Here is a 23,925-nt window from a genome sequence, read left to right on the forward strand (position 1 = left end):
AGAAAGATAAAGAGAGATAGTGAGAGAGAACATGAGCAGGGAGGAGAGAGAGAAGCAGGCTCCCTGTGGGGCTTGATCCCAGGACTCTGGCATCATGACCTGAGCCAAAGGCAGATGCTTAACCAACTGAGACACCCAGGTGCCCCTGCTTATGAATCTTTTAATAAAGTTTTATATCACCAAAAACTTACACACACACACAGACAAACCAATCATCACTTCAGCTTAAAAGTCATTTTGATCCTATTTAATTAAATACAAGCAATTTCTCGTTTCAGGAAGTGACTGCAGACCACATAATACATGACATATTCATTTCATATGTACACAGTAGGGCTGGGCCCAGTGGACCCAGCCTGATTTGCACCTGCTTGAACAGACCACTCTCTCTGGACTTGGCTCCAGAGCAGACTTCAATTCAGTTTGATTGAACAGGTAGGGGGACAGGTGGTAAGCCCCACTTGTTTCTTCTCCCAAGATGGGCTGATGGTAAATCTGCATCACCCCCGTGGACCAGGGTGGTGGGAAGCACAGAGTGAGGTGATCAGGGTAGAAACAACACCCTCTGGCTGGTTTCTAGGGCTGGTCTCCCACAACTAAGCCGGATGCTCACAGTTTACTACGTCTGCCCTGTGGCAGGTTCTGGGGACCTAGAGATGGTTAGGACACCAGCCTCATCCTGGGGGAGCTCACAGTCAAGAAGAGTTGGCAGGAAGCAAGGAAGCATGGCATGGAGTGCTGGCATAATAAGGGCTAAGTGTCACTGCTATGAAAAGGGATGTTTGGCCAGGATGCAATGGAAGGAAGGCTGGAGGCTCCCAGCTCTTGATGGGTCCCAGGGACATCTTCAGAGTGGAGTTGATACCGTTTGAGATGTGCCTTGATGGATGAGTAGGAGTCACCAGGCAGAGGGTACTAAGCAGGGGGTTCCAGGCAGGGCTTGGTGCAGAGCTTCCCAGTGAGTGACAATTTTGTGGCTGGAGGGTAGGGCATGTTGGGGGACAGGGCAGGAACATTAGGGTGGACCCAGGAGGGCAGAGCCTTCCCTCCCACAGCTTCCAGGGAGCCCTGGCGCCTGGGATCGTGTTTCCTGGGGATGAACTCTGGGTTACAGCTTTCCCAGGGTCAAAGTGTGCTCAGTGAGTGATTATTTGTATTAGAGGAATCATTTCTGGTCCCTCCCCATAGTTACTGCTGTCCATGAAACAGAGCATAATGTCTGGCCCTTGGTGGATACTTACAAGATGGAGAGTCTGTCTCCTCCTCTCACCTGAGAACACTTGTCTAAAAAGGAGTAACATTTGGTTCTGTGTTGTTTTTCTTCTGGAGCTGGGACCTAGTGGACAGGAGATGAAGTAAGGTGGTCCCCTTGATGCCCAGGTTTCTGGGCCTGGTCAGGAGAAGCAGGGGTGGAGCTCTTGGAGGAAGGCTGCCATGACCAGGGTGGACCCGGTCTTGAGGAGGCCCAGGGTCTGGGTGGGCTGGAGCCGCGAGGCAGGTGGGAGGGGCTGCTCGAAGGGCATACCTGAAGGACTGGGCCTTCCAGAGGAAGCTTCTGGCCTTGGTGATCTCCTGGGCCAATTTCCTTAAATCATCTCCTTCAAACAGTGGCAACAGGGGATCCTCGGAAAGAAGAAATGAACGTGAAGTTACATCCATTACATGACTGGATGCAACTGAAAATCCAAAATCTCAGCAGAAAAATTTTAGAGTTTATCAAATGCGGCCTCCCACCCAATGCAGGAAATCTGTGGGCCTTGGTTTGCATATCTCCAGGGACAAAGAGCTCACCACTTGCCAAGGCAGTCATTCTGCAAATGGGACACTTTGACATAAGGTGTCTGAGGGTCCGTGTCAGGAGCGAGTGGGCAGAGGCAAACCGAGATGCTCACCGAACTTCCCTGAAGTCGGCGGCCCCTCTTCCCAGCAGAACAGAAGTGGTACCTGCTCCTTATCTCCCTATTACTCGGTGAAATTTGTTCTGCCCTTTCCCTATTGCTTCTAGTAAAACCAAACTTCACAGACATGCTTTCTTTGTTATGTCAACCAGTGGAATTCCAGAGGCTAGCGTTAAAAACACAAATTCTCACAATCAGCGAGAGAATGTAAGAAAGAGAAGAAGCTGCCTCTGCCCTTGGCAGCAGGAGCAGAATGATCCTGTTCTGCTCCAGAAACTATTCAAAGACTCTGATTTGTCGAGGCATTGAACCGAGGACCCTCGCAATATTGTCAAGTGTGTTTTCCTAAGTTACAAGGACACGGGTGAATATTTATTACTTTAACTTGTTCTGTTCTCTGAACTATTTGTAATATTTGTCCCTAGAAGAGGTACTTGAACAAAGGAGTCATGCAAAGCGTTTGACTTCAAAAATTATTCCATGTCCTGTGATATGTACTTTAACCTCCAAAAGGAAATCTGAAGTTCTTGTTGTTCATCTTACTTGATAATTTGTTGCCTTGAAAATGCTAAAATTGACAGCACTGTGTTCCTAAAAGGTTTAAACATGTGCATAACTTTTCGGTCAGATCAGAAGAGGATGGTTGGTATTCTCCTCTTATCTCGTGTGGGTGACGAAACCTGTGACTTTATTAGATTTACTACTTAGATCATTTGAATATCTGTGTTTCAATGAATTGAACACAGGGAGACAGAAATATGCAGGACTCAAAACAAAGAGGTTAACAGCGTGGGTATCCGGGCTCTGGCTTTACCATTTGCTATGTCCTTAGGTGTATTCCTATCCCTTGCTGAGCCTATTTATTCATCTGTTTAATGGGTATAGTAATGGTCGAGAGGATTGAAAGGGGTAGTCTATATAGAGCAATGGACCTGCACAAAGTGAGGGCTCAATGAATGTGAACTGTTCTATTATTTTTTTAAAGATTTTATTTATTTATTTATTTTAGAGGGCGAGAGCGTGTGTGAGCGGGGAGGGGCAGAGGGCAAGGAAGATGGAGAGGGAGAGAATATTAAGCACACTCCACGCAGAGCACAAAGCCCAATTTAGGGCTTGATCTGACGACCCTGAGATCATGACCTGAGCCAGAATCAAGAGTCAGCCCAACCGACTGAGCCACTCAGGCGCCCCTGAACTATTCTATTATTAAACAACACATCCATGCTCTGCCTCTTTCCCACCCTGAGGAGACGGCCTAGAGGAAGAGCATCGGGGAAACAGAACCCCTTCTAGCCAACACTTTCTAGTCTCCAAGAGAAGCAGAGATCTTTCCAGTTAGAGGGGGAAAATAAAACCCCACCTCTGTGGACATTATATCGAGACATTTGAGCAGACTTGGCTCCGTCGCTCCACAAACCTACCCTTTCGTCCACGAAGCCCTTGGTCAGCAGGCCGTGGATTTTGAGGAGTGTGTCCTCATCAACGGGGCAGTGATAGCGGCCCCCTGTGAGGGTGGCCAGGTTTCTCAGGAAGTCAGCCGCCGCCCTAGTCCGGAGAACAGAGGTGCTGGGGCCAGGCCCGCTGACTGGCCAGGCAAGGTGCCCGCACACCCCCAGCCCATGGGGAGCTCAAGTCTCTGGGGCAGTGGCCCTCGGGCCAGCAGGCTCCGTGTCCTTGAGACCATGTGGGCATCACAGGCCCAGCCCCGTCAGTTTATGGGCAGTGAGCGTGAAAACACACAGCCAGGCACCGTCCTTAATCTAGCTGGTGCCTGCTCCTATGTGTTAGGCCTGGCAGGGACACGGGTGTGACCTCTATGGAGCTCGTGGTTTAGACAAATATGCACCCAAGTCATCACAGTTTTGCCAATAACATTAAAGTCTTTTTCCGAAGGAGCAGAATCTCTCTGGTCTAACACATGTTCCTCTACGGTGATGATTTATAAAAATAACCGTGACAATGCTACTTTAAGCTCTTTTCCCCTCAACATTCACCAGTGGGCTCCTGAGAAAGATCAGGAGGGAGAATACTGCACGTGCCATCAGTTTCCAGGCTGGAGACAGGAGAGCGGGTTCTGGGAGGGCGAGAGAGGGCTTTCACTCTGCGTAACACCTGCCCAGGCCCTTCTCATTTCTCACTTACGGATCAGGGCCCAGGCAAGATCAGGGTCTACGGGGAGGCCCTGGACAGGGCGAGTTGCTCAGGCCTTGGCCCTCACACATGCAGCCCCGGGAGAGGAACACAGCTTGGAGCCAGCTCCTTCTTGCCCACCTGCCTGAGCCGTTCAGGGAAATGGTGTGCATTTTCACATTGCTTTTCTCCGTGAGTCTTTGGACTTCACTCAGAATGAGGCTGCAGCTTGTATCTGGCTTCCCGTCGGTCAGGAGGTACAATCCTTCTACATCGTGAAAACTGAAGGCTTTCTGAAAGAGCACGAGCAGGTCGTCTGGCTCGGGGACAGGCACTCACCGAGAAACCAACTGCCTGTTGTCCCCAAGGAAAATGTGTCTGATTGGATCCCCCCGACTTGTCCGTTAAGAGAGAGAGACCCCGCCCCCCCCAGCCTACCATGGACCAAGGAGGCTGCCAAGGTTTAGGAGAAAGAGCACAGCCCACTTCCTGGCTGGTTAACCCCAGTGAGTCACTTAACCTCTCTGAGCCTCTGTGTCTTCATCTATAAAGTGAGAACAAGAATCCCTTTCTTACTGGGTTGTTGGGAAGACGAAATAAAGTAACACTTAGTAAATCTAAAAGGCTCTTTGTAATTTGAAAGTATCCGTATAGGGGGTGAGGGTATTTCTGTTTGGCGGATGGGGGTGGGCTCAGTGGTAAAGAACTTGCCTGTAATGCTTGTAGGATGGAGGTGCTCCCCTGAGCGCGCAGCTGGGTCACCCACTGCATGGCCTCATGGCATGCCGCATCTGTGGTCTCCACCAGAGTGTCCCGCCACAGTCGCAGGTCCTCCGCAAAGCTGAGCAGGCTGAAGCTGGGGAGGGGGGGAGAAGAGGTGGGGGGCAGAGAGGAGGTGAAAGGGAGTGGCTAGAAGAAGGCTGGCTGAAGCAACCCCCGTGAGGACTGTTCATGCCTAGCAGGGTCAAACCCCTACAGTGAGCCCCAGGGCCCCTCGGGGAGAAGGAGAAGGTACACACCGAAGATTCCAGATGCAGACCGAGATAGATTAACATCCCACCTTGGCTGCTTACAGGGTATGTGATCTCTGGCAAATTACTTAGCCTCTCTAAGTCCTAATCTCCTTTTCTGAAAAATGGGGACAATAACGGCAATACCTCGTGGGGGCGCTGTGAGGACTGAATGAAATCATGCACATAAAGTACTTGGCAAGTGGAAAGTGCTCAATAAATTTTACTCTTATTAATAAGAAGGCAAGAATGAATCCCAGCCTAGGAGAGTCTCCTGCTGTCTCCTAGCATCCACCTCTCTGGGTAGAGAAAACAAACAACCCCGAACCGCCCCCCTTCTTAAAAAATCAAGTTCAGCTGAAATCCACAATTCAAGGCCACCTGGTGGTTCCTTTGCTCTGCTTGCAATGGTCCCTGGGCCCAAGATGGATTTCTTTTTTTTTTTTTTTAAGATTTTATTTATTTTTTGACAGAGAGAGAGACAGCGAGAGAGGGAACACAAGCAGGGGCAGTGGGAGAGGGAGAAGCAGGCTTCCCGCGGAGGAGGGAGCCCGATGCGGGGCTCGATCCCAGGACCCTGGGATCATGACCTGAGCTGAAGGCAGACGCTTAACGACTGAGCCACCCAGGCGCCCCGCAAGATGGATTTCTAAAGGCTGCTTTACTTCTTTACTGCTCAAATAAGCTCTGCCTCCAGGCCTCGGGAACGGTGAAGAGGGAAGCCCCACAAACTGCCCCTTTAATCGTCCTGCCCCCCACCCACTCGTGCCCCTGCCTCTCACCTGTCGCAGTGCTTCCGCAGCTGCTCCCAAATCAGCAGAATCAGCTCCGTCTTCACCTGCTGCAGGTAGGGGCCCATGGATCCCGACGTGTCCACCAGGATGCACACTCTGCTCTCCAAAATGGTGCCAAAGAGTCGGCGGCTCCCTGCTCCGAAGTGGTGGGGGCAGAGGCAGGGAAGGTGTGAGGGGTCGCTCCCTCTCCACCCCCGCAGGGTGGTCTTTCTCACATAGGCGGTCAAATACAAGGTCTGCCAAATACACCTGTTGCCTGACCGATCACCGATCAGATGTCAGCCCACTAGGAAATGGCCTTTGTGGCGGTGTTGGCGGGGCGTCAGTTGTCCAAGGGCAGAGCCGGTCAGTGGTGTGGGCTTTGGAAGGTCAAGGTTTCCGCTGTGGCTTTGCCTGTGATCTGTGATCACTTGCACAAGCGGTTATAATTGCTCTGGCCTTGGGACACTTGGGTGGCTCAGTCGGTTGAGTGTCTGCCTTTGGCTCAGGTCATGATCTCAGGGTCCTGGGATCGAGCCCTGCATCGGGCTCCCTGCTCAGCGGGGAGTCTGCTTCTCCCTCTCCCTCTGCTCCTCCCCCCTGCTCGTGCTCTCTCTCTCTCTCAAATAAATAAAAAATCTTTAAAAAAATCGCTCTGGCCTTGAGTTTCCTCATCCCTACAGTTAAGCGATGGGACAAAGTAGTGTTAAGTATTGTTTGGAGCTGGAAAAGATGTTACGGAGCACGGAGTCCGTCAGCTGGCCAACAGAAATCAGCGGAGCCTGGCGCTGTGCCCTCAAGGAGCCAAGAGTCGGGCAAGGAAGACAGGTGTTAGATCAACGGTTCCGGCTCGGACAGCGTGTCGTGGGGCACATCATGGGGAGAACCCCAATTCCATGGGTGAGCTACCCCTGCAGGAGGAGTGGCAGCTAGTGGAGGAAAGTGGTGGAGGTCTGGAGGGAGCAGCCCGGGAAAGCCTGAGCCGCAGTTGGAGAGCACGGCGTGCCCCAGCACCGAGAGAAGGCCCATGCGGGGAATCAGGACCACTGGGATGGAGAGACCCGCGGGGAGAGGGGCAAGAGGTGAAGCTGGTGACGTGGTGGAAGGATTTGGGATTCAACCCAAGGGGAAACAGAGAGGGCCCGTGGCTGGCCAGGGTCACACAGACCGGCGGTGACTGCTGACACTCATACCCAGATCCTCTGATGCACACTTTAGTCAGGCGACAGCTAACCCTATCCTCCTGGCTTCCGCAAGGCTAAATATGGAGGTCACCCAGGGGAAAGCCGAAGGAGGAGCAGATGATGCATCCAGCGTTCTCCAATCACGCCTCAGGGACCTCACTGGAGGCAGTAATAGAAACAATGGAAAAACCGCCACAGAAAAGATGGGCTGTTCTCCAGGAAAAAGTGGACCGAGCTGGCTGGAGCCCCTGCCCAGGAATCCGCCTCGGCTCCTCTGGGCTGTTCTCTGGCAACGCTCCCATCAACGTGAGGACAGGGGGAGCCATCCTGAGGCACGGGACACGTTCCGTGAGGATGGCCGGCCAGCCAGCCAGTCGAGGGACCTCCAACCACAACCGGCCGGCTGATCCCTCGCGGGAGCCGGATGGTGGAAACATAGAGCCAGTCCCCAAGCCCCGTCCTTTCTACCTCCGCAGTCTCTCTGGCTCTGCCTCCTTCATCCATCTCCATCACCCCCGGCTCTTCCAGCTGGTCCTAGTCTTTCACCTTCTTTTACCTGGCCTACTACAAGGTTACCTGATTCCACTCCATCCCCTCAACAGTTTATATTCCACACAGCAACCAGGGGGATCATTGCCCATGCTAACTTGACCACTTTCCCCTGATTTACAACATTTATGGCTTCCAACTGCTCTTGGGACAAAAGATAAAGTGCGGGCGGGGCCTCGTCTCTCTGGGATGGTCTCACCCTTACTCTTCCTCATTCTCAGCCACAAAGGCTTCCTTTTTTTTTTTTTTTTTTAATTTATTTAGAGAGAGAGAGAAAGAGAGTGTGTGCGTGAGCAGGGAGTGGGGCAGAGGGAGAGAGGGGATCTCAAGCAGACTCCTCACTGAGCACGGATCCCAGTTTGAGGCTTGATCTCATGACCCAAAATCAAGAGTCAGATGCTTAACCAACGGAGCTACCCAGGTGCCCTTCACACTGGCTTCCTTTTAGTCTTTGTATTCAGCATCCTCCCACTCCCTGCCAGCACCTCAGACATGCCTGTCTCGCCTCTCTTTGCCCAGCTAACATCTACTCATTCTTCAGATCTTGGCTCAAATATCATCACCTCCTCAGGAAATCCCTCCGTGATCTTTTTTTTTTTTTTAAAGATTTTATTTATTTATTTGAGAGAGAGAATGAGAGAGAGCGAGTACATGAGAGGGGGGAGGGTCAGAGGGAGAAGCAGACTCCCTGCCGAGCAGGGAGCCCGATGCGGGACTCGATCCAGGGACTCCAGGATCATGACCTGAGCCGAAGGCAGTCGCTTAACCAACTGAGCCACCCAGGCGCCCCAGCCTTCCGTGATCTTCCTGTCCAGGCCTGCCGCCCCCTTAGAGGCTCGCACAGCACCATGCCCATCTCCTCTCTACGCGTCACTGTGGTGACATTAGACTTATTTGTGAGACTCTTTGGTTAACGTCTGTCTCCTAAACCGTACGCTCCACGGGCTCAGGGGCTGTGTTGGGTGTCGCCTTCCACCATCTCCCCAGTGCCTGACAGGAGAGCAGCACGTAGTTGTTGAATAATGAATGAATGAGTGAATAAGTGAAGTAGCCCTGGGTTTTGAAGTGTTGGCGGCGTTTGAAGTATGAGGTGGCACTGGGCTGTGCACCTGTGTGTGAGGTGGGACTCCGCTCGTACTGCGAAAGGAGTAGCGGCCTCTTCCCGCCCTTCCCGGCGGCGAACAGGCGCTGGGATTGGAGAGAGGCGCGGGACCACGTCAGCGTCTGACCTGACGACTACACCTGGAGCTGACAGCCCTCTACAGCGACTTTGGGAAGCGCAGTCATCGCTCTACCCCACGGCACATGGTCTATTTTACCAGGTTCTACTGCAGAGGACTGGACCTAATGAATTTGCACAGGATCCTGGGGGCCCCCTCCCTAGGGACCTCTACAAAAGGCTCCCTCTCTCCTTCCTCCTGTTGTCCCAGGAACCTCCAGGCCCCAGAGCCTCAACACCCTCCCGTCCAGCGCTAGCTATCTGCCTGGCCTCTTGGACTTGATGCTTCTGACCATCTCTCCATCCCCAGCCCACCCTTCTCTAGCCTGGCTCTCCTGGGCCAGCCCTGCTGTTTGCCTGCCCTGAAGGGGCCCTGATGCTCTTGGTAAAGAACAGGGGGATTTTTCTCTGTCGGGACCGCCTCCCATATCTACCTTCATGGACCAGTTCTGTGGGGTCTAATCAATACTGAATTGAGCCTCTTGAGAGTGAGCCCCTCAGTCATGTCCAGGAAGGCAAGGGGTGGGGGACGTGGCCTTGCAGGGTGGTCCTGGACAGGCCTGGGTTCTCTCTGATGCCCGTTGGCCCATGCTCCACCTCCCTGACATCCAGCAGCTTGCCTGACCTCGGAACCCAGAAATCATGTTGTACCTGGATGACCCTCCTGGCCTCACCCCTGACTTGACAGTTCGTGCACCTGGCCTAGGAAGGACTGACCCTGGCCCCTGGGGTTGACCTTGCACTTCCCCTCATGCCCCTCCCACCCTCCAGGACGGCAGGCAGGCTCACCAGACAGCAACCACTGCAGCCTCTGGACGTAGCGCCTCATCACCTTCTCCAGGCACGTGATGTATGCTTCCATTTCCCTGGGCGTCCACTGGATATGTCTCACTATCCCCTGGGTTAAGACAAGCCAAGGCAAATTTCCCCCCATCAGCTAGCTATGTTTTCAGATCCCCATCACCCCTGTAAATGGTTCGGGCGGTTGTAGTTAATAATTTCCAAAACATCTATTAGGCATGCATATATTTGCTTACAAGTTTTTTTTCTTTTATCAAACTACCAGATTTATTGTTCTAAAAGGAGTAGGGGAATTGGGATGATGGTTTTGTGGCAAATGTGGTCACTGTGATAATAAAAAACATAGCATCTCTAAATTTTAAATTAGAAAACCCTTAATGGTAGGACAGGAAGTCCATAAATGCCAAACTAAAAGATAAAACTCCCATAAAATCCTTCTGGTGAATAATTTTGAATTTGGTGGCTACTTTTGGCTTTCTAGTTTCCCCTAACATCGATAATGTCGTATCAAATGGCAAGGATAGAAAACGGGATCTTCTAAAGAAAGAACCCACGATTCGTTTTTCATTTGTACTATATTTCTTTGTTCCAGTGTCAAAGCAATGAAAAAAAAAATTACCCCAAAACTACAAACTAGAGAACACCTTCCCCTCCCTCCTGGGGAGGCGGGGAGGAGGGAAGGCCCCTAGTCTCCATCATCCTGATAGAACCATCAGCAGAACTGGGGTACAGAGTGAGTTCTTCAGCCACTGCCCCATTCTCAGCAACTGTTTCTAATTCACACACCATGGAGCCCTTCTAGTTCTGGGGGGTAGTATCAGGCCCTCCAGGGGTTGGCTTTTCTTCCAATGGGATCTGCATTTCCCATTTGCCGAGAGCCATCCCACTTTGTGGATAGAAGCAGGAAGAGAATCCGTGGCACAGACACGCACATGGAGTACCCCCCAAAACTCACCATTTGTGGCTGATCATGGGCAGGGGGTGGGAGAAAGGGAACGAGGGCAATGGAAACCACAACTCACGTTGATTTCTATGCTGGGCAGGATGCTGCAGTATTTGGCTGACGCCAGGCCCTGGACTGACTTTTGATGAGCGCAGCTGGGACCCATGTATCTGGAGATTTCCATCTTCAGTTTTTTTAGCCCATAATTTGCTACCCACTTGAGAATAAAGGAAAGAACTATTATCTTGGGTAATGTAGTCTTAATTGAATGATGGTCTGACTCATCTATTAAAACCTTGTGTTTGAAATCTGTCTCGTGTTTGAAATGTGGGGTTTCTAGGTCTTCACTGAGCATCTGTTGCCTGTGGATTCCTTCCCCTGCACTGGGGAGAGATGCACAAGAAATGTGGGGAATGGGGAACACAATTTATTGAGCATCTGCTACTTCCGAGTCTGGTGGGCATTGGAAGTCTGGTTCCCCAATATCCATTTCAACTCTCTCCCACAAAATTTGAGTGGAAAGCCATGATTGGTCTGAAGTTCAGACTCTACACCAATGAGGATAATCTCAGTCTCCTTGTCACCATGAGAGGTACAATAATGGGCAGGCTCACAGCCATCAAGCATGGTTCCGGAATCGACCCCATCAGAACCAAGCTCAGACGTTTAATGAATGATTGTGGGAAGAAAGATGTTCCACCTTCAGGATATGAACAAGAAGGGGGATTTCTGCTGCTTGCAACCAAAAGATGGACGCTGCTAAGTGGTCTACACAAAATATACTTCAACTAGCCATCAATCCTATTAGACAGGAACAACTGTCTTCATTTTTACAAATGAGGACATTGAGATTGAGTGTAGCTGAATGACTTGCCCAAAGTCACCCAGCTAGGAAGTGGCAGGCCCAGGTTTCAAACATAGGTCTACTTAACTCTTTCCCCGCCTGCCACATTAAGCAGTCATTGTAAGCAGGTTTGTCCTCATTTCCAAGTATGCCCACCTTCCTAGAAGTGGAAAGTTGGTGGAAGGAATTACTGCTTGAGGGACATGTGCTGGTGCCAAGAACTTCATACCTCTTTGCTTGAGCACACTGTATCCTTCCTGGGCAACTGGATAGAAGTGCTAACCCTTCGTATGCCCCTTCCTTGAGGGTACTTCTTATATACAGAGCCTGGGAAAAACAGAGTGAGGTTATCTTGTACACCTTCCCTCCCTCCACCCTTTCACTCCTTCCCTCCCCCCTTGGGCTTCCTTTTGCATGTTAATTTCTCTGTCAGTCAAATCAGCTGGAAAATTCCTTAGGTGCAATTTGCTGAAGGGTAGAAGGGAGGCTGTTAGGTGGATCAGGGGAACCCTACTGCAACCTCCGCTCACCACACCTCAGTGAATCGTTACTGGATACCACTACCATTTGTACCATTTCACAGTAATCAATGGTGGGGCGGTAGGGACCCAAGGACACTCATCTCCACTCCCTTCCCAACTTCCCAATCAGCCTGAGAGCGGAGGACACTGCCTCTGATGGATGGAGGGTGAGTGGTGTCAAGAATTTGCACGCCCATTTCCCCAGGCTGGGAGACCTGAGTGGCTTGAGTGTAGGCACTGCAGCCCATGTCCTGGGACAGCTGGAGAGGGTCTCCTACCGCGGGGCCTGCTGACCCTACAGTTCCCACAGGGTCACGGGGCTGTCCAGATGTTCGTGTAGCCTCCTACTCACCCACGTTATTCCCCGACTCTGTATAAAACAATGAGAGAGAGGTCTCTGCTTCCCTCCATTTGGTCTTCCTCCTCCGTTCTGCAGTCCCTTCTCTCATGGGCTGGGCTGCAGCTAGGGGACAAGGGGCCTGTTGGCTGGAGCAGCCCCGTGGGGTCACGCAGTGGCGCTGTCCAGCTTGTCTTAGAGACTTGTCGATTTCAGCTATGCTGTATCCTCGAAATCGGGCTCCAAGATGGCTTTGAGGTCCTTTGGGACTACCCCAAGTCTTCTGGCCTCCCCTGGAGCAGCAGTAGTTTGAGCTGCCATTTACCCAGTACCCATATAACCCAGGCGGGGGGGTGCTAAGAGCTTTCCATACCCCTGTCTCGTGTTATCCTCACAGTGCCCCAGGTTACAGACGAGGTAAGGAGGACTCAGAGTCAGTCAGGGTAGAGCAAAGATTCCACCCAGGTCTTGCTGACTCCACCACTCTGCTCTGGACCATTCTGCTATGTCTCTGACATTGGAAATAAGTTACAAGGTCTTGGTGCTGTGCGCAGAATACTTTAATAAACATACTGAAGCCCTGTCATGATCAGCTGGCACCGGTCATTTATCCTTAGCCCCTCTGGGCCCAAATTTCTTATCAGTAAAATGGGGAACTGATAGATGACCTGTCACACAGGAGGGATGCTTGTAAGCTTTAGATGGGACAATCTTAGCGGAAGGCCTGGCACGTGATCAAGACTCATGATCATCCATCATTTCAGTTACTGTCATAATTAATTCACCTCTCGGCCAGGGCCGCCCCCCACTCCACCCACTGGCCTTACCTGGTGGGGTGCCTGCTTTGCTGCTGAGGGGCCCCCAAGTCAGAGCTTGCAGGGCGGAGCTCTTCTCTCTGTCAGGGTTGTCTTTAAGGCTCTAGAAAACAGGCAGTCTTTCCCATCAGTGGCCTGTTCTCTGTGAGAGGCCCAGACAGTGTGTAGCTTACTCCCATCCCAGGGGCTGTGTGTCCAGGAGGTCCCGTCCACACGGGCGCTGTCCTCATTCAAAGACCTCCACCAGGTTCCCGGAGCCAGCCCAGAGACCTCGCTTTCCCCTGCCTTCCCAAATTCTGGGATGAAACCCCAGTCTCAGTTTGACCATTAGGAACCTGTGCAGGGAGGAGCCAATGGGAGCAGAATCTCGGACATGTTTGTTCCATCTCCTGCTGCAGATTTAGAGGAGACTGTGGATTTTGAGGTTAAAAAAAAGTGTACAGGTATGTGGGGTATGTGTGCGTGTGTGTGTGTGTGTGTGTGTATTTAACAGTGAGGGAGGGCATGCTGGGACAGCCATGGGATTTGCCAGAACTTTCTTCAGTTACCTGCCCTTCTTCCTACTGGACTGGGATTTCTGGGCCTCCAGCATGATAAACAACCATTCAGGTAAATTCTATGCCCTACTGGGTACCTTGGTTCTAAGGGAGGAGTTCTTCCTCACTGGGAACAAGGGGAAAGTGATGATGGCTGAACAAAGTCACCCAGGGCCCTGGACCAGCTCACATCACTGGGCGAGCTGTTGTGGAAAAGGCCTGGTTGCTGCCACCTGAGGGAGCCCCCTGCCCTGGTTCCAGGAGGCTCTTGGGAGGCTGAACCAGCTCAGGAAGTACTGAAGGCTCAAGAGGCAGCCCCCGAGACTCTCGGGTTTCATCCCAGAATTTGCCTCTAGGCCGGCTCCTGGAACCTGGTGGAGTTCTTCGAATGAGATGGCAGTAAGCTCCACGGGATCCAGACGGATTCCCTCACTCTGCAAATGCACTGTGTTCACAAGGCTCTGCCAGTCAGTGACGTGCTGAAGGGCTCCAGATATCTGCCTGTCTGCTCAAAAGCACTGGAGTCTGGGGTCCTCTGGGGTCCCTCTGATTTCTGCGGTGGGGTGGATATTTTACGCAGGCAGATGTGACAGGCTGTGACGGGGAGAAGGCACAGGTGCACCCTCAGGGTCCTATGGGCCCCCGCCAAGCCTTGGGCAGTGGTAGCAGGAGCCCAATACCCAATACCCTAGTTCCTTTGCCCCCGAGAGACCCTCCCGGACAAGCCCTCCTGCCTTACAACCGTCAGATGTCATGGTGCGTGCCACTTCCATGGGGTCCCTAGTACCGGCTAGGGAACGAAGCTGGGATGGCCAGGCAGAGTCAAAGGTGGGTGAGAAGGAGGCCAGAGATGCCCCCAGAGCTGAGAAGCAGGTCCCCCAGAGGAGTTCCTCCCCTGCGAGGCCAAGGCTGGAGGTACCCTTGGGACACTCACCCTTGAGCATCCTGCCCCTGCCCCCACCCCTGCTGGCCCTGGGGTCTGGGGGCCTGGCCCAGGCCATTTCAAGATCTAGGAGAGACCAGGAGACAAGGTGGCAACAAAGTCCTCTGTGTGTTATTAGGAGGGGAGTCAAACCATTCTGGCCACCGAGGGAGTTGTGGGTTTGGAAGAACAGAGTTTCTTGGGCTGATTTCTTTGCTTGAACATCTTTGGCTTTTCTTTCAGGAGGACTGCACTTTCCAGTTCTTTTCCAGACTGGTTCTTCAGGGAGGACACCAGTAAGGCACACTGCAATGGGGATTGGGAGGGTTAGTGGTGCCCCAGCCACGATGTGCCTCCAAGCAGGGGATATCCCCCGCTTACACACACACACAGCAGGAGAGACTGGGTCCACTGGGGCCTCTGGACTCCTCTTTCTGTCCCTAGAATGCCTCCTGGGGCTGAGAGCACTAGGGATCAATCCTATTAATAATAAGCCCCATGTATTATTGAGATGCCTCAGGCACTGAGCTAGTCAATGCCTGGGGGTCTCAAACCCTCTTGCCAACAAGGCATGCCAACTATGCTTTTAGTCCCATTTTGCAGACGAGGAACCCAAAGCTCCATGAGCTTAAGGGACGTGCCCAAGGCCACACTACTCGTTTGTAGAGGACCTTCAATTCAAATCCAGGTGGATCTGGTTCCAAAGCCAGTGCTTTCCATACGTGGACCCAGCATCCACATACGCCCATCAGCTCACCACATACCCAGGGCCAATGCTGGCACAGCAGTGGTATAATACTTGGTTCCTTTTGCCAACACATTTCTCAACTGCCTGAAAGCTTCTCCGGTAATTCTCAAAGCATGAAGACACCATTTGAAAGTAAATCACGTCCTAGGCAGGGTGGGTTAAACCATTATTGCCCACTAACACTTTGTGAACGTTTGTCAGATGAGGGAACAGACTAAGGTGCACTTGAGAAGGGTAAACAAAGCACTAGAGAGGTATCGCTCCAGGGAGGGCAGCTGAGGCATGGCCAGGGGAGCCACAGATGGGCCAGCCCAGTGGCCCTGCCCTCTCAGGAGCTCACACTATAGTCAGGGGCATGTTGCCCTGCAAATGGCTGCAATGAAAATGTGTCAGGCCGAGTCTCCTTCACGGGCTCTTCCTCCCTCCCCCTCCCTTGACCATGACCCCCTTCATGCTATCTGTCTACCCCCATAGCTTGAACTGCTCCACATCTACCTCCAGCCTCTAACTTCTCCCCCTCTCTCAAGGACCCGCAGCTCACAAGCACCACAAACTCACCTTTGTCCTAGGCCCACCCTCTCCGCATCCCCGGCAGGATCCTCTCCTGTTACTTCTCTCTTGGTCAATGGCACCACTGTCTACCAGGTCCCCCAGCAAGGAACTTGAAAGTTACTCTGGAATTCTTCCCCACCCCATGCGTTCCATCACCATAAATGTGGTCAATTCTTCCTTAAATGCTCTCATGTCCGTTCCCTCATCCCTGTTCTCATGGCTCCTCACATGACCTGGCCCCTTTCTACCCCTCTCATCTCACCCGGAATTGTTCAACACCATTCTCTGAGGAAGTAACATTTTAGAGAGTCTTGAATGATAAGGAGCAACCTATGGGCATCTGGGAGGGGATGGCAGGGAGAGAAAAGAGCAGGTGCAGAGGCCCCAAGTTGAGGAAGGAGTTTGGGAATGAGCTCAGGCATTCAAGGAACTCCAAGGAAGCCAAGATGTATAGCACACAGACCTTAACCATGACTTATAGGAAACTCCCATGCTTCATCCAAAGCCTTGGGTGTCAGTGGATCAGGACATGGGGAGGGAAGCTGATATGGGGTGAGTTGTGTCCCCCAGAAAGATATGTGGTAGTCCAAACCCACTGTCCATGTGAATGTGACCGTCCTTGGAAATAGGGTCTTTGTAGATGTAATTAAGATGTAAGTTAATGAGGTCATACTGGAGAAGGGTGTGCCCTTAATCCAATAGCAGTGGCATCACTTCAGGAGAAGAGATGCAGACACACACAGGGGGAGGGGAGCCATGAAAAGGTGGAGGCAGAGCTGGGAGCTGTGTTGCCACAGCCAAGGAATGCCAAGGATTGCTGGTGACAAGGACTCTGTCCTTGACTGAACTTCAAGTGGGCTCCTCTGAGCGCTCTTCTTGACTCAGCCTTGACTTTGGCCTATTAAACCCAGTTTTAGCAAAGATTCCTGTTCAGCCTGTTTGGCAAGAATCCCCCTACCCTTAATATCTAATTAAGTTCCTTTTAGTACATTTCTATCCACTGACCTTTTTGCTATATTGGCTATAAATGGGCTATAAATCCCCAGCTCTCTTGGCTGTATTCAGAGCTGAGTTCAATCTCTCTCCTCTACTGTAGTAGCCTTGGATAAAGTCTTCCTTGCCATTTTTAACAAGCATCCAGTGCAATTTTTTTTAAACATCAGCCAGCACCAGAAGCTAGGAAGGAGTAAGGAAGGATTCTACCCAGAGCCCTCAGAAGGAGCATGGCCTCTCTGAAAGCTTGAGTTCAGACTTCCAGCCTCTGAAACTGAGAGGATAAATGTCTCTTGCTTTAAGCTGCCTAGTTTGTGGTACTTTATATGGCAGCCCCAAGACAGAAGTGCAGTCATTCAACCCACACCTAAAGCATACCTTCTGGGAGTAGTTGAGAGCCTTCTCTATCTCAGACATGATGGCGTTGATGTCATCGCTTTCGTAAATACCTAGACACAAAGCACATTGTGAGCATGGAGAAGGCGTGTAGATCCTGGCAAGCGTCCGTATCTGTACACACCAGGGCTGTGTGGTGACCGGAGCTGACCAGCCCCCACCCTTACGCCATCCAGCGGTGAAGGGGATGGGCACAGACAGTGAGGCTCCCAGCAGGGGGGCTGGCCCTAGGACTCAGCACCCTGCACCCAGCCAACTGCTCTCACCCAGACGAAGGAAGGGTTAGGAGCGATGGTCCTGCTATTCCAGTGAATAAAAAGACCCACCTTGGTATTATTTAAAGTATCTAGTGTCTGTAGTGAATATTGGTGACTTATTTGAGAGGGACTGGAGTGTAATGACTTAGAAGACAGCCTCTGAAGTTGGCCTGCCAGGGTTCAACTCCTGGTCCCACCACTTATTACTTGTGTGCTTTTGGGCTCTGTGTCTCAGCTTTCCCATCTGTAAAATGGGGATAAGAGTAACCCACTTCATAGGGTTATTGTGAAGAATGAATAATAATATATGTAACAGGCTTGGAACCATGTCTGGCATATAATAACTGTTCTAGAGTGTGTGCTATTATTAGTAATAATCACCAATGATAACTTAAATATTAATGTCCGGCACTTTTCAGGGGAAGAGCTGGGTAACAGGGCCCCAGAGTTCCAGCCCCAGCTATGCCACTAACTTTGTAACCACAGGTAACTCATGTCCCTGGGAGTCATTTCTTCATTTGTAAATCAGAGAGGGTGGAAGGTACTAGTGCATCCCAAACTTCAATCACTGCTGTATCCCCATCACGATTTCCCCTTATCTGCATACCACCTAAACCACTATCTCCTTTATATATTTTGTCAATTCACTTTTGTTTACTTAAAAGCATATATATATATATATATACACACATATAGATATGTGTGTATATATATATTATTGACATATGTTAGTTTCATGTATACAACATACATGATATATAGAGGAAAAGGGTTTGTTTTTTTTTCCTCCCCTAAGTAGTTATTTACTTATATATATATATATATATACACACATATAGATATGTGTGTATATATATATATTATTGACATATGTTAGTTTCATGTATACAACATAATGATTGGATATTTGCGTAAACTGTGAAATGATCACTATAATGTCTATCTAACATACTTTAAAAGTATATTTTTAAAAAGAAAACTTAAAAAAATAAAGAAAGAAAAAACTTAAGGGCGCCTGGGAGGCTCAGTTGGCTAAGCATGGACTCTTGCTCTCAGCTCAGGTCTTGATCTCAGGGTCATGAGTTCAAGTCCTTCATTGGGCTCCACACTGGGCATGAGCCTACTTTGAAAAAAAAAAGTACATAAATAAAACATTTCAAAAAATAATAAATAGGGGCGCCTGGGTGGCTCAGTCGGTTAAGCTGCTGCCTTCGGCTCAGGTCATGATCCTGGGGTCCTGGGATTGAGCCCCACGTCCTGCTCCCTGCTCAGCGGAGAGCCTGCTTCTCCCTCTCCCTCTGCCTGCCACTCTGCCTACTTGTGCTCTCTCTCTGTCAAATAAATAAATAAAATCTTTAAACATAATAATAAATTTTAAAAAGAAAAAAATTTATGTCACTTCTGACAGCAGAAAGTTAGCACCTTTTAAAAAAAAAACATTTATTTTTAAGTAGGCTCTAGGTGCAATGTGGGGCTTGAACTCATGACCCTCCTGACTGAGCTAGCCAGGCCCCCCAGAAAGCACTTTTTAAAAAAGATTTATTTATTATTTGGGGGGGTGGTGGGGGAGAGAGAACCTCTATGCCGCGCTCAGTCTCACAACCCCAAGATTATGACCCTGAGATCATGACTCCAAGATCATTACCCAAGCTGAAACCAAGTGTCGGTCGCATAACTGACTGAGCCACCCAGGTGCCCTAAAGTTAGCACTTTTTTTTTTTTTAAGATTTTATTTATTTATTTGACAGAGAGAGAGACAGCGAAAGAGGGAACACAAGCAGGGGGAGTGGGAGAGGGAGAAGCAGGCTTCCCGCGGAGCAGGGAGCCCGATGCGGGACTTGATCCCAGGACTCTGGGATCATGACCTGAGCCGAAGGCAGACGCCTAACGACTGAGCCACCCAGGCGCCCCTAAAGTTAGCACTTTTTAATGAAATGTTAAAATAAGTAAATAACTACTTAGGGGAGGAAAAAAAAAACAAACCCTTTTCCTCTATTCTCTTAGATTTCTCCAGCTGGGAGAATAAAACTGACAAAGACAGATTAACAAGAGAAAAACAGAATTTCTTAACGTGGGCAGCATGCACACAGGCAGGAGAAAGTAACTCAGAGGGTGTGGTTGGAAGTTGGGGCCTATATGGCATCTTAACCAAGGACAGCTTGGGGCGCCTGGGCGGATCAGTGGGTTAGGCATCTGCTTTCAGCTCAGGTCATGATCCTAGAGTCCTAGGATTGAGTCCCGTGTAGGGCTCCCTACTTAGTGGGGGGTCTGCTTCTCCCTCTACCCTTCCCCCCTGCTCGAGCTCTCTCTCTCTCTCTCAAATAAATAAATAAAATCTTAAAAAAACCAAAAACTAAGGACAGCTCCTTTGTAGGGAAGTGACAAGACAAAGGGAAGGGGGTTAGGCTCTTAGGGGCGGCCGACTGTGGGAAGGCAAATACAGGGAAGGAAATGAGGGAAGATACACATTGTTTTAGTAAGGTTTGTTGTCTCCAGTGCTTCTCCTTCTCCTGGCATGGGAGAGGGAGACACCTAAGATGGACATTTATGTCCTGCTTTTAGGCAAATGGGGGTGCAGAGAACTTCACTATTTCTCAGTTGTCTTCAGTTCAAACCAATCCTTATGCCACAGTGGCATATTTTGGGGTGGCATGTTCTGATCCCCTACAACTATCACAGTAAAAGAAATTGTTGCTGCATGTTCCACATTTACCCATCTTGCCAACCTCCTGTTATAAACATACACCTTTTGGGAAATGTTAAATTAAGAGACCCTTAAGGCCCCTTCCAGCTGTGACATTCTGAAATATTTTTATTTTTATTTATTTTATTTTTTTTTTTAAAGATTTTATTTATTTATTTGAGAGAGAGAATGAGATAGAGAGAGCATGAGAGGGTCAGAGGGAGAAGCAGACTCCCTGCCGAGCAGGGAGCCCGATGTGGGACTTGATCCCGGGACTCCAGGATCATGACCTGAGCCGAAGGCAGTCGCTTAACCAACTGAGCCACCCAAGTGTCCGACATTCTGAAATATTTTTAAGTCAGGGCACCTGGCTGGCTCGGTCCAGAGAGCGTGCAACCCTTGATCTCGGGATTGTGAGTTCAATCCCTACATTGGGCATGGAGCTTACTTAAAAAATAAATAAATACAATATTTTAAAGTAGGCTTACTTTTTTTTTCTTTTTTACTTTAAAAAAGTGTGGTAAAATACTCTTAACATAAAATGTACCATTTGAACCTTTTTTTTGGTTTTGTTTTTTAAGATTTATTTATTTTAGAGAGAGAGCACAAACAGGAGGAACAGAGGGAGAGGGAATCTTAAGCAGACTCTGCGCTGAGCGTGGAGCCCAGTACGGGGCTCGATCTCATGACCCTGAGATCAGGACCTGAGCTGACCCCAAAAGTCAGATGTTTAACTGACCGTGCCACCCAGGCGCCCCCCATTTGAACCATGTTTGAAGGGTGCAATTCAGTGGCATTAAGTATGTTCATGTCATTGTGTGGCCCTGACCACCATCCATCTCCAGAATAGGAATGCTGGAGATTTCCGAATGGGATTTTCACATGCCCCTTTCCTGGAACACATCTACGGCGCGGGGAGCTATGTTGGTACCGAGACAACTTTCTGGAAGGAAGGAGATGGAGGGGCCTGCCAACCCTCACGCACCTGTGTCTCCAAACCAGTGGAAGCGCCCAGCAGTAGCCTGGGTGACCTCCCGGTAGGCGGCGCTCGTGTCAGTGCGGCTGGCATAGTGGGCAGGGGGCGTGATGTCCATCTGAGGCTCACCCACGTAGAAGAGACACACGTTCAGCTGGAGGTCGCAGCCCCCACAGGCCTCGGCCATGTAGGCGCTGAGCATGGGCTGTGGGGCGAGAGAGGGCAGGAGGGCCCCGCGGCTGAGGGCTCTTGGAGGGACTGGTCTCAGGTCCTCTGAGCCTAATCCTCTTTCCCCAGGGCCTACTGGGTGCCAGGTCTAATACATAGCACCAAGGATAGAAAGATAACTGAGCTTGGGCCATAGTTTCTCTGTTTTAATAGGGCATGGCCGGGGAGTGGACCTGAGAGCCTGCTCATGCTGAGTGTGGTCAGGGGACCAGAAGCATGGACATCTCCTGGGAGCTTGCTGGGAAGGCAGACTCTCAGGTCCCAGGCCAGGCCTTCAGGAACAGGATCTGCATTTTAACAACAACCCCAGGTAACTCTTCTGCACATTAAAGTCTAGTTTGGAGGGGCACCTGGGTGGCTCAGTCAGTTAAGCGTCTGCCTTCGGCTCGGGTCATGATCCCAGGGTCCTGGGATTGAGCCCCGCATCGGGCTCCCTGCTCTGCGGGAAGCCTGCTTCTCCCTCTCCCACTCCCCCTGCTTGTGTTCCCTCTCTCGTTATCTCTCTCTGTCAAATAAAGAAATAAAATCTTAAAAAAAAAAAAAGTCTAGTTTGGAAAATCAGGCTGGAGAAATCCGTTGCTAAGGCATCCACCTAGTAGAAGATGTATGGCCTACCCACCATGTCCTGGTCAGGGATGCCCCCCGTGAAGAGGTAGATGCCCTGTGACTGGTGTTTGTCTTTGTCCTTGAAGTCCACTTCCACAGCCTTCCGCAGGGCGCTGAGGACATTCCTGCTTCCCTGACAGCGCAGGGTCAGGGCCCACCTGGGAGGTGAGGAGGGCCAGCTGAGGGAGGCCCCAGGGGTGTGGCGGGGGGAGGGCGGAGAGTCCGCCGGAGAGGGGGACAGAGCAAATGGTACCCCAGAGGCTGCCCTCTGACACGGCAGGCACAATCTCGGACCGTCACCTACCGCCAGGGGTCACCTACCGCCAGGGGTCACCTACCGCCAGGCGCTTTGTAGGTTTTCATGGCTCACGGCAGCCATCTCGGGCCTCCAGCTTTCAACTGTGCTTCCAAACCTTGGGAGGGAAGGTAAGAGGGTGTGTTCTTAAGCGAGAGATATATCCACGCTATACCCCAGGGCTTTGGGCTCCCCAGGCTTTTAGGGGGGCAAAATTCTGATTGCACCCCAAAAGGTTAGGATGTCACTGGCCTGGGGCATCCACAAAATTTCCTTGCTAGTCATGACGTGTCACATACATCTGCAGGGCGAGCAGAGCCGGGGGTCTCAAGACTCAGAGCCAGGACCAGCTCTGGCCAGACTTCTTTTCTGACTTCCCCACCCCCCAAAGGAGGGAGTCATTGCCCCATTTTAAATTCCCCTAGAACAGATTCAGCCCCACAACTGACTTTTTTCACTCTGTCTGTACTATAGTTTTGTTTTTTTGGTTTTGTTAGATTTTATTTATTTATTTGAGAGAGAGCGAGCGAGAGAGCATGAGCCGGCGGGGGCAGGGGGTGTAGGGAGAGGGAGAAGCAGACTCCCCACTGAGCAGGGAGCCTGATGTGGGGCTCGATCTCAGGACCCTGAGATCTTGACCTGAGCCGAAAGCAGATGCTTAACCATCTGAGCCACCCAGGCACCCCTATAGTTTTTAATAAAAAAAAATGCATCATCTCATTTTCCTATGAGACAGAATTTAAATCCTTGAGAAGAGGACTGCTCCTCTTTATCAAGGAAAAGGTGTCTCTTCTCTGGCTCTAGATGAATTCTTCCACCTGGCCTTCTGAGACTCTGCCCACAGATACCTCCTTCCCCCCAAACATCCCCTACTTCTCTCTACTCCCTTCTGCCCCACTGTCTCTGCACATGTTTAAGCCTGTCCATTCTTAAAAATAACTTCCTCTTTCTTCCAGGGTCAACTTCTTTAGCCACTTCTCTTTCCCGTGTACGGACCAGCTACCTGGAAAAACAATGTCCCACCACCTCCTCAGCTTCTCCTTACTCCAAAACCCACTGCAGTCCAGCTTCTGGTAGGTTCTCTGGCAAATATTAACAATAACCTCCTTCCCCTCTCATGAAAATATCTATTGTAGTTGGATAGTAAATCCTCTATTACAGTTTGATAAAAAAGTCTAACAATATCTAGAGAGTAAAAATTCCTCCAATTTTATTCCCCAGAAAAAGTTCTGTTAGCTTTATATTCTTTTGGATTAAAAAAATAAAAAGCATAGGGGTGCCTGGGCAGTGGGTAGAGCATGCGACACTTTTTTTTTTTTTTTTTAGAGACAGAGAGGGGCCCTTGGGTGGCTCAGATGCTTAAGTGTTTCCCTTCAGCTCAGGTCATGATCTCAGGGTCCTGGAATCGAGCCCCAAGTCAGGCTCCCTGCTCAGCGAGGAGTCTGCTTCTCCCTCTGCCTCTCCCCTCTCCCCTCTGCTCGTGCTCTCTCTCTCTCTCAAATGAATAAATAAAATCTTAAAAAGAGAGAGAGAGAGAAAGACAGGGAGAGAGCGGAGGTGGGGGGCAGAGGGAGAAGGAGAGATAGAATCCTAAGCAGGTTCCACACCCAGTGTGGAGCCCGATGTGGGGCTCGATCTCACGACCCTGAGATCATGGTCTGAGCCAAAATCAAGAGTCAGACATTTAACCAACTGAGCCACCCAGGTGC

General features: G+C 50.5%; 1 protein-coding gene across 1 annotated transcript in view; it reads right to left on the reverse strand.

The window, feature by feature from the left end:
• Positions 1-232: 232 nt before the first annotated feature.
• The window catches only part of VWA3A (von Willebrand factor A domain containing 3A), a gene marked incomplete at its 5' end in the record, with an annotated part of 52,366 nt that continues 28,673 nt past the window's right edge, over positions 233-23,925 (reverse strand). Inside the window, 16 exons of the mRNA XM_078074705.1 lie at positions 233-1,336; positions 1,526-1,623; positions 3,320-3,443; positions 4,170-4,321; positions 4,740-4,884; positions 5,821-5,965; positions 9,553-9,661; positions 10,587-10,724; positions 11,581-11,678; positions 12,225-12,335; positions 13,037-13,127; positions 14,636-14,788; positions 17,154-17,224; positions 21,097-21,292; positions 21,935-22,079; positions 22,260-22,334. Coding sequence (XP_077930831.1) covers positions 1,285-1,336; positions 1,526-1,623; positions 3,320-3,443; positions 4,170-4,321; positions 4,740-4,884; positions 5,821-5,965; positions 9,553-9,661; positions 10,587-10,724; positions 11,581-11,678; positions 12,225-12,335; positions 13,037-13,127; positions 14,636-14,788; positions 17,154-17,224; positions 21,097-21,292; positions 21,935-22,079; positions 22,260-22,334 — 1,903 coding nt within the window. The remainder of the gene's footprint in view (positions 1,337-1,525; positions 1,624-3,319; positions 3,444-4,169; positions 4,322-4,739; positions 4,885-5,820; positions 5,966-9,552; positions 9,662-10,586; positions 10,725-11,580; positions 11,679-12,224; positions 12,336-13,036; positions 13,128-14,635; positions 14,789-17,153; positions 17,225-21,096; positions 21,293-21,934; positions 22,080-22,259; positions 22,335-23,925) is intronic.

This window comes from Halichoerus grypus, chromosome 6 (genome assembly GCF_964656455.1).
Source record: "Halichoerus grypus chromosome 6, mHalGry1.hap1.1, whole genome shotgun sequence".
NCBI lineage: Eukaryota > Metazoa > Chordata > Mammalia > Carnivora > Phocidae > Halichoerus > Halichoerus grypus.